Raw genomic sequence first — 11082 nt, forward strand, 5'->3', positions numbered from 1 at the left:
ATTGGAAATGGACTTACGTTGTTCTGTCCCATTTTAGTCTTGGACTTACGTTCCTTTGTGAAACCTTTCTGGAGTTACGTTTCTCTGTCCAGTTTGTATCATGGACTTACGTTCCTTTGTGAAAGTAGCAATGGACTTACGTTTCTCTGTCCAAATTATATTATGGACTTACGTTCCTTTGTGAAAGCAGTCTAGGACTTACGTCTCTCTGTCAACCCAAGAGGAGGTGGACAATAGACGTAAGTCACACTAACTCCATACTCATTTGAGTTAGGAAACCGAACAAAGTTGGAGTGGGTAAATAAGATATTAACAAGATATTCTGTGAAAGAAAATTTGAACTAAAGCAATTAATGTCAGAGATAGATAGAAAAATGACTCAATTTTGGCCCTACTGCACAATTTTAAAAAGTGGACTTACGTTCCTTTGTCAAATCATCAGTGTTTTGTCGATTCACCTCCTTAAACCAAATATTGTAGAGGTGAATACTCTCTAGTATCCACAAAGTTTCCTCATCTGTCAAAAGAAAAAAGAGGTGGTTAGTGCTGAAACAATAGGTGAAAGGTGCCATGGTGTGGCCAGTATTACGAACTTACCCAAAGTTCCCTCTACAAAAGGGAATTTCTTTTCAGTTTGGTGGTACTTTTTTAGAGGTTCCATGGTACGTCTCCATTTGTCTCTAGCCTCGTCTTCTGTTGTCTCTAATTCTGCTAACAGTTCTTGTAGCAGCTGTAAATGCAAAAATTCATTTCTATTAGTCTTGAATAAGAGAAACATTTGAAGTACAAGGTATGTAGCTCAGTATTTAGATAGTTTAGTGGAGATTGAAATAAGGATTGAAATTTAAATGTTTGATATAAATAGGAAGAGGGGAGGGGGGGGGGGGGGGGGTGGTGGAGAAATAGATAGCTCTAGTACGTACAACTTCATTAATACCCAGAGCTGGAAAAGATTTCAATAGCTGAAGACCAGGAAGTTTCTTCGCCTCTACTTTGCGGAGTGGTCTTGCTACCTCCATCAAATGTTTATGAGCAGCTGCAGTTCTGAGATTTGCACTCCACTTGTCAAACATTTCTTTTTTTGCTTCAAGAGCAGTCAATTGATGGATATTGCCTCTGGAAGAGGTTGATGCACTCACATTGTCAGTTTTATTACACCTGTCCCTCCTTTTTCTCAACATAGTCAACAGCCCATTCTGCAAAAGTTAGCAATAAATTATTATGGCCAAAAAAACACACTGAAAAACAAAGGTGCTAAGTCATGCCTTTCCAGGGGAGGGTCAAGAAATTCTCAGTCTTTTAAAGTTAGGACTAAGCACTTTTGTTTTTCTAGTGCAGCAGACATGTAATTTAATTAATGGACAGGTAAAGTACATCACATAAACTTACATTGTCAGGGTCATTATGATCTTTAAGTGGTGACCATTTGTTAACCATCTTTTTGGCCGCTTTCTGTAAGCATTTGGTGGAGGTCTGGTCGTGTCCCATCAGATTGCTCACAACCTCTCTGACAATAGAAGACTTTACTCTGTGATCCACATCCCTATTTGCCAAAGCAGTTTCACACTTGCGAGGAAGTTTAACTGGAAGGAATATCTCATCCGTGTTTGGCTATAAATGTAGACACATAAAATTGTTAAGTTTTCACAAAAATCAATAATAAATTATTTGTATATTGTTATAAAACCAACCTCGTCACTAGACTGTTGTACCAGAAGAGACTGTAAGAATGGATCAGACACATTATGCACTGATAATGTGACAATATCAGAAGCCTCAGAAGCCTGAATGTAAACAAGGTCAAAAAGATTTTATCAGTTACTTCCTCATACCGTACACAACAAAATTAGTTAGAAGAGTTAAGTTCTGCAAAAAACCTTACAGAAGTGGAAGAGTTGATGGTCTTTGATGCCTCTGTAAGCGATGAGTTTGGTGTAGTTAGAATATCATTTGAAGTCGTGGGAGTAGATGTAATAATCTGACCTTTTTCTAAAAAAAAGAAAACAAACATGTGTCACAAGTACATATAATAACCAACACTGAGGTATAGATATAATCTCCTACAACCCTTCACCAAAAAATTCAAATCACATTTTAAAAAAAGTTAATTGTTTACAAGGACTGCTCACCTGCAACATGAGCCGTGGGTGGACATTGACAGTAGCTGCATGCAGCACTCGTCGCCTTTTCATCCAACGAATAAGCTGTGCAATCACAATCTTCTTTTTTGCACGCCCCTCGCTCTATGTTTCTAGGATCCTTCATGATTTCAATGAGTCAGTCCAATAACATCTGTTGCACACAACAAAATTAAGAAATATATACAAATTTGTATCTTAGTAGTCTTTACACTTATAATAAGTTTAATAAACTATTTTAGGATCCTATTTGAATGCTTGTCAGTACAACAGGGTAAAATTAATCACAATGAAAGTATCAACTAAAAAAAAAGTAGCAAGAAAATATTTTGGGAAGGTATTTTTTAGAGAACTAATGACAAAGTCTTAACTAAGCTGGTTGTCACAATTTCTAACAATCATTAGGTAAACACTAAGCTTAAAAATTAAAATGACAAAAAACATATTGACATATTATGGCTGCCCTCCGATACAGGATTTTGACACAATCGCAAAAGTGTTTCTAAACTTGTGGGCATGAAAAACTGAGTGCACAAGCATATCCTGAGGTTTATGAACCGATATCTTGTTGGTTAAAGAAACAATAAAGCAACTAGCATGAACATCACGGCACACTGTTGTCACATCTTGACACACAAATGCAACCTCAGGTTGTACTATAATGTTTTTCACAAGAGCAAAAACAGGCAAGTAATCTTGCAGTCCAACAACAATATAGCAGTGTTCACTTTTAAATGTCACACCATTCAGATCCAACCAAGGGGATTCTGTAACTTCATCAGCGGGTGCTTGAATCAGCTTCCCATAGTATGAAAACTTCAGCTTGATTGACTTGAGAGGTCCACATTTGGATTCATGCCGGAGTGACTTCTTCCACAGATAAGCCTGATGAAGTTGATCACGACGAGCCAGGAATAGAGGAATATTTCTGTAGGCTGTCAATACAGAAATTAATCTTTTGTAGTACTTGTGATTGGCCTCACATCTCAGGCACATATAGTTCATTAGACTTCCAAATTGTAAAATCTGGCTGGGAAAATGAATCATAAAATGTTGCTTTGGAATGAGACGAGGGCCATGAAGTGAAATAAAATCTGAAAGATACTGGTCAATTAAGTCTCGAAGATAGGTCACCAACCACAAGGGAATTTCAACAGTAAACACAATGCGACAAATTTCTAGCATATCAAGATAGTTCTTCCAGTGGTCATTTTCAGTATCAATTAGGGGACTCACAATAAGTGGCAGCACTGTTGCAAGTAGCCACAGTTGACAAGCTGACTGATGGAGAGCAGTGGAGTCATCTTTTATGTAGTCTTCCTTGAGTTCAGATGGTCTGTCCCCTCCTTCAGAGTAATCCAAATCATAATTAGCAATTGTTTGATTAAGCCATTCCAAAGTAAAAGGTTTCTCCCCTTTGATGTCATACAGATAGTATTTGAGCATTTTTTTCACTGCCAGACTTAGAGCCCCCTCCAGTAAACAATGCATTGCGTCAAAAGGTAAATTTGATAAAACATGGAAAGACTGAAGTTGGTTTAAGCATGGCTCTCTGTTCAAACCATACTCTGTGCTTGCCTTTTCATTTTTTCCTCTTGCTGTTTGAATCTTTCTAATTTGATTCTGATACTCTTCTCTGGTTCTAAGTAAATTTTTATCTTCTTTGGTCATTTTCTTAATTTCTTCATCAAATCTTGCCATGCATATCCTACAGCACCTATGTGCTGTGAACCCCTCTTTAAACCCACCAATGCCATGCTGCCCCAAGTTATCACCAATAACAGCAATTAACGTGCCATACACTTTCTGACCACTCTTAAGCTGTACACCTTTTTCAATTTTTTTCAAAACATCACCAATCACTTAAAGGGCAGCATCCATCCCGTAAGACTTCCCTTTTATCAGGTTGGCATTTACCAGGCCAAGCAAACATATCACTTTCAAACAAGACCTATACTTTAATGGTATATTATCAAGAAATAAATAGAAAGCTCCGACCTTTTGCTTCCCAGACCTGCTCTTCAACGGTGATAAAACCTCAACATCGTCATAATATAAAATAAACCTGAGGGCATCAGGATGATCCCTCAATATTTTGTTTTCCTTTGAGAGATTTCCTTTCATGTAACAGTCCAGATAACTGGAGTTACAAGTGCCACTTGGTGCATTCTCAACAAACATTTTGTAGTCAGGGTGGTTGATCATTTTCTCAACTGTCTCTTCGAGAGGCACATATATAAATTCCTGGTCAATTACTTTGGTCTTCGTTACTCCACCTTTACGGCCTCTAATTAGTATTTTTCCCAGAGGAATCCTCTTTACATCGGTCACCCCAAGAGTTTCTTGAAAGAATTTTTTTTGTTGAGATTTTGTTTCCAGATTTCGAAACGCATCGTAGCAAGTTGATGAAGCAGTTTTTTCCACATTGACAATTTGATCCATTCTCACTTTACTTCCTGCGGATTGGAGAGCTCCATCAACTTTTTCGGTGAATTTCTTGATACATTCTTTAACAAGTAGTTTAGCGTCATCAAGAAGTTCCTGTCTTTCACTCTCAGAAACAAAACACTTTTCATTTAAACTTAACACAAAATTCCCAACTACATCGTTGACATTCAAGGATGATGATGATTGTGAGGCAAGTGTTGAAGATGAAGTTTGGCTCGAACAGGGAGCATCTAGAGCACTTGAAGATCTTGAAGCCGGCTGATAAGAAACTTCCGTTTCGTTGTCACTAAAGTCACTTTCAAAATTGTCTACCTCATTCTCATTTTCGTCACCCGAGCTACATGCCTGCTCACGTAACTGAGGTTGAGGGGCTGGGCCAGACGACCGGAGCCGTTTAGCCGGGGGAGGCATCTTACCTAAAATCCAAAATCCTTGAATACTCCAAGTTTTATTCAATTGCAGTTGAATGCATGCGCTGCAACAACATCACATAGGCTAAACGCCCCTCTGAGACACCTGTAACCAACAAACAAAAAAGAAATTAACACATGGGACAGGAACAGTTCAGAATACAAGCGCATCAACACTCGAAATAAGGACAGATACAGCGACAAGCAAACCAAAGTAAAATATTGCGTTGAACGAAAAGAAAAGTCTCACTAACCGTGTGAGCGACCGTAGATCGACGAAAGATGGCGTACGAAGTAAAATTACCGACGCGAACGAGCGGGAAAGAAACAAGGGACTGCCTTGTAAGATGGCTGCGAACTCATGTAACGATTTTTTTCTTCTTCTTAGGATACAGAGTTTAGGTTAAAATAGCAGATAACATTTAGAGCACGCACCCGTGCGAAGAAGCAGCCAGGATGGGCCTGGAATGAAAAAGAATACTCCCGTTCCGAAAAGAGAGGAAGCGACTTCCAAAACCGAGACGCTCCTCCCCGTTTCAGGACGGCCCGGCCCGATTATGATATGGCCCACCGGAATCGGAGCAGAGCGCGCCAGTTTCGAAGCGCCGATCCCGAAACAGGCAGACGCGACTCGAAATGAGGCTGGGGATGGCTCGAAACCGATTCTCTGACTTTAAATGCGTGTTTCGGGTTCTAAAATCGAAATCACCCATTTTTTGACGCCTCGGAATCAGAGTTTTTTGTTTACCGTGCATCCGCGGCATTTACTGTGTATCTAGGCAAGATTCTATCGATTTGATCACAGTATGAAATTACTTTTGACAAGTTCTTTCGAACTAACGCATCTTACGTTTTCCGCTGATTTCTTCAAACCAGCGTGCATTTTTGCCGTTTTCACATCATGACTGTCTTTGTTTAAAAAAGACCTTTCAAACGAGGAAAAGGTTGATAGGGATCTGATGCACCCTTTGCTAACTAGCTTTACTGTGATTAAATAGATGATATCTCGCCTAGATACACGGTACATGCTATGGGTGCACGGTGGATTTCGGGGATGCACAGAGGATGCCGTGGATGCCGTGGACACACTGTGGATGCCATGGATATGCTGTGGGTATACTGTGGATGCCGTGGATACACTGTGGATACACTGTGGATGCCGTGGACACACTGTGGATACACTGTGGATACACTGTGGATGCCGTGGACACACTGTGGATGCCGTGGATATACTGTGGATACACTCTGGACACACTGTGGTTGCCGTGGATAGACTAAAGATACACTGTTAAATGCCGTGGTTACATTGTGGATACACGGTGGATGCTGTAGATGCGTGGTGGATGCACGCTGGATGCTGCGGATGCACTGTAGATGCCACGGACCCATGCCGGTTGATTACTGGATACGTGAGGTACCTGCGGATGCGTCCTGGATGCTAACTAAACGTCTGGACGCGTCATGGATATGACGGACGCGTCCCAGCTACCGGACAACTCCTGGATATTCGCATTGTTTGTAAATGTAGTTGGCATCACATTCATGGCGTAGGGGTCAGCGCATTGGACTTCGGTACTGAAAGTCGCGGGTTCGAACCCAGTCAACGGCGTAAAGTGAAGCACAAAAAAAATTATCGCGTATCATCACTTCAGGGGGACATTAGTAGGACAACTGTAGGAGAGGGATTTAGAGGCTGCATTGTGGACAGCATAGGATGATCGTGGATGTAACCGAAATGCATCATTATCTGGATGTGGGACAGATATTGTGGATGGTCTCTGGATAATGAGGATTCATTTTGGATACCGTGGATATACTATGGATTCCAGGACGTGCTCTGGATGCCATCGACAAAATGCTGGACGCGATTCGGACCTCTGCTGGAGATCTATGGATGGCGTGTGGATGTCTTGGATAGCGACTGGAGTGTGTTGAGGACAACGTGGATACCTAATGGATGTACATCGGACCGATTCAGGGTCTCCCAAATCCATCCAATTTGAGACGAATTGGACGGTACCTGGATGGTCTCGCCTCCAGACCTTGTCCAGAGAGTTCCATCTGGGCCAGGGCACGGTTTTACCGTGTAACGCACGGAACAAAAATGGGTTGGTTACCACAGACAAGAATTCGTTGTGGCAACTAATTAATTGGCTGGATTCGTGTCGTGACAGCCAAGACATTGGGTGTGACGGCTAATCCCTAGACTGCAGCGCAAGAAATCTTGTTTACCACACACAACCCCCTGTTTGCTGCCCTGCTCTAATCAGTTCGCTGTAAATACTAACCGAATTTGGTTATGACACGTCGCGCTGGATGCTACCGTGACTAATTCAGTTGCGTGTTGGAGCGAAAATCCGAAAATGTTTCTGCTGCTGGCGTTTTGACGGCTACGGGCAGTCCCGTCACTTCCCGAAGTCATTCGGGTGTTCGCTACCGCACGTACCCGAAATACGCGCCGTAGGGCTACTTTCGAGTTGCACCGGGCAGAGCCCTGCTGTCGCCGTTGCCATTTCAAGTGTGTCTTCCAAAGCCGAAAAGACCCTCGACCTGCACAACCGCGCCGTGACGATGTCCACTCCGAAGCGGGACTTGGGCTTGGACATGATGACGATTCTTGCGGATTGGGAAATATCGAACACTGTCATCCCAGGCATTCAAGAGTAAGTATTTTGTTTACTTGTCTTATTAATTTCTCTCGCTTGCTTTTAAACTGTTACATTCGTCTTCAATGACGAATGTGATGGGAAATAATCTTGTTTTCGGTGAATCATATACTGTTCACCCTTTGAGGTTAGGTAACTTGCATTCAAGGACGTGTGAGCTTTACTTCTCCGAATTGCACAAGTATTCGATCGAGAGCAAACAAATTCACTTCGTTATGTCTACGGCTTGAGTGTGTTCGCGGTTGTGGGGTTAGGAATCCCATTCATTAAGATTGTGCCAAGCTCATCGTTTTCATTCGCCTTCCCAGTCGGTGCTATCAGTAACACTTTGTTTTTGCAGGAGAAGAAGTCACTTTGACGAATGTGATGCAGCTTTTTAAGGAAGACTATCTCCAAACATCCCCTGCTTTGTGGCCTTGATCAGATCCGTCTTCGAACGACGTTTGGCGAACTTAAAGGTGGAGGTGCAGCACCCCCATGTAGACAACGAACCGGCTGTGGTACAGGCAAGTAAGAATAATTTTCAATTTGATCGTTGCAAGTGTGCACAGGCATGTGAACATACATTTGAACTGCTTGTCTTCGGTCTTTTGCATTGTCAGCACTCGTTAGCACTGCCATGTTTTCGAACTTAAGTCTTCGAATATTTAAGTGGGAGGTTATAGGTTATGTATGATACACAACTCTTGTGCTGTCACCTCCCACGTTCGCGGGCGTTATTGTTCTAATCAACCGTTTCTTTGTTCTTGTTTTGCTAGTGTTTTATTTAAAACTAAATTAATGTTTTCTTGTTCTGAAATAGACCGCGCCCCTGCCAGTAGCTGAAAGTGCACCTGGACCTAGCTCGTCCTAAAGGCCACGGATTGAACATCCAGAGATAGAGACATTTCATTATGTCCAGAATGTGAGTTAGATGTACCCATCTGAATTCGTATGATTCCTGTTTCATTTCATTACAATTCAGCAAGAAAACTAAACCTGCTTTTTGTCCACATTTGCAGGAGCTGTCACAATCTTAAATCCACAAGTCCTGAAAGGCAACGTAATTTTGAGCTCATACTCAACTAATGGATAATTGTCTAGCCACATGCGTAAGCTGCTAGCTGCAAGTGTAGCGAGTTATTTACAGTGAGCTAGGCAATATGTCTTCAATAACCGGTACATTTTCCTAAACTTAATTTTTTTTAAACTATTTTACTTTCACTTTTTCAATTGTAAAATCCTCGCTAATGTAAGTTACTACTCCTACCTCTTTTATACTGTATCTTGACTCTATTCTTTATGTATTTTTATATGCGTGTATATACATTTCCAATTTGGTGTTATGTGAATATATCTGCATTTAAAGCTTTGCTTTTATATTAAAGCTTGAATGATCTGACTTATTATTTGATGTAATTGTTACTGTGATGTCCACTTACTTTGAAAGACTTGTATTTTTGTGCTCGTCACAAAGTTTTTCTACATAGTTCTCATTGTTGAATTTTCCCTCATGGGCAGAAAAATAAATCTACAATATAAGACAATTCAGAAACCTTATTTTTAATTAAATATTGACTGCAGTTCCACCTGCAAAGGCAGACTACTTTCTGCATGCAACCCCCAAAGAATAATGAACCAGAGACACTTTACATTGTACACTGTACCAAACAATCTGAATGTCCCGCCCTTTCGCAATTCCCTACGGTAGCGCACCTGGGACTGGGTCTGGGTACATACACTCATGGACGTTAGTTGTTCTAGACAATCTCTGTCGCCTCTCGTGCCCTACCCAAGATTCGTTGCCGTGACAAATCGAATTAGTTACCACAGCTAATCTCTTGGCTGTCACCAAATCAGCCAACTTATTGGCTGACACCTATTTTTTTTTTCCGTGCGGTGAGTTTGTTTCACAGTTTACAAGAATTGTTAACGTTTTTTGTCGCTAAAACTACAGGGTGGCCACGCAATTGGAGTTTTCAAATTCCCTGACTTTTCCCTGACTTTTTACGCAAATTCCCTGACTTTTTAATGTATTTTAAGTGGAACGTTTTGCTTCCCGATAAATTGAAAATGACACCGAAAGTTTGAAAACAATTTGAGGCAAGATTTAGTCATTTTCCCTGACCAACATTCAATTTCCCTGACTTTTCCCTGACCAATATTTTTTTCCCTGACTTCCCGGTTGCGTGGCCACCCTGAACTAGCAACAAAGTGTTAGTTCATGGCCGCACACAAACAAAATGTTCCTTAGAAAAATTGTTCCTTCTTTTGATGCTCACAAGCAACAACTTAAAATGCCCACTCGCTATTACAAATGCCTCGTTAACAAAACAGGAAATACATTTGTCTGTGACAGGGGTCTCAGACACACGGCACGCGGGCCAGTCGGTGCAAGCATGCGTCCGAAAACGGCAGGTGGACGTGAGATGGAGGTGTACCGCAGTTAGAGCATCTCACTCAGATGCTCGCTCCGCTCGCTCGCGGCTGGCGTTCGGCAGGCGGTAGGTGGACGTCCAGCCCGCCTCCTCTCCTACAGTGCATCTATCTCTCTCACTCAGCTCGGTGCGGCCCGCGCAGATCGCCCAGTCTGAGACCCCTGGTCTATGAGGAGAGAACAAAGTTGAAAATTGTCCTCTCTAACGAAACAATTTTGTATGTCATTGGATGCGTTTAGGTCCGTCCCTATTAAGGGGGCATCCTAGTGTAACGAGCCTAAAATAGGGGTGATTTGCGTAAATAATTTTAGAGAACCCATAGTTTTAAGAACAAAACCAAGTATACCGTTTTGTAGCGCATACTTTTGACTTTAAAACGCAATGTGTATGACGTCGATACGCCTACCCAAAGCTGAGATATTCCCTGTTGAAAATGGCACTGCAGCGTTGTCTTGTCATGGCATACCTATTCATAGTCGAGCCGTTGGTCTCATACAGTCCAACAAGAAAAATTTAGACTCTGTATGAACATAGGTATGGCATGAACTAGGATATTAGCGATCGGATAATTTTTAATATTTCTTCAAGCAGCTTAAATTTGACAGATCGAAAAAAAAATACCTTAAATTCCCATAGTTTTGATTTTTTGAGGGGATGAAGGAGGTGGCCGATATCCTAGTTCATGCCATACCTACGTTAGTCTAAAAATATTTTGTTGGACTGTGTGAGACCAACGGCTCGACTATGAATATGTACACCATGACAAGACGACAACGCTTCAGTGCCGTTTTCAACAGGGAATATCTCAGTTTTGAGTATGCGTATCGACACCATACACATTGCGTTTTTAAGTCATAAGTATGCGCTACAAAACGGTATACTTGGTTTTGATCTAAAAACTATGGGTTCTCTAAAATTAATTACGCAAATCACCCCTATTTTAGGCTCGTTACACTAGGATGCTCCCTTAAAGGTGCCGCAAAGGAGCATTACAAATAGAAAG

General features: G+C 41.5%; 1 protein-coding gene across 1 annotated transcript; it reads right to left on the reverse strand.

Annotated features, from left to right (window-relative positions):
- Nucleotides 1–6: 6 nt before the first annotated feature.
- Nucleotides 7–5354, reverse strand: LOC127751068 (uncharacterized). Its single transcript, XM_052274044.1, has 9 exons — nucleotides 5251–5354; nucleotides 5003–5102; nucleotides 2130–2292; nucleotides 1883–1989; nucleotides 1692–1784; nucleotides 1390–1611; nucleotides 924–1196; nucleotides 598–730; nucleotides 7–517 (listed from the first exon to the last, which is right to left on the reverse strand). The coding sequence occupies exons 3-9, from the start codon at nucleotides 2263–2265 to the stop codon at nucleotides 405–407; spliced, it is 1077 nt and encodes a 358-aa protein (XP_052130004.1). The 5' UTR covers nucleotides 2266–2292; nucleotides 5003–5102; nucleotides 5251–5354; the 3' UTR covers nucleotides 7–404.
- Nucleotides 5355–11082: the final 5728 nt, after the last annotated feature.

This window comes from Frankliniella occidentalis, unplaced genomic scaffold (assembly GCF_000697945.3).
Source record: "Frankliniella occidentalis isolate FOCC.00 unplaced genomic scaffold, Focc_3.1 Scaffold329, whole genome shotgun sequence".
Classification (NCBI taxonomy): Eukaryota; Metazoa; Arthropoda; class Insecta; order Thysanoptera; family Thripidae; genus Frankliniella; species Frankliniella occidentalis.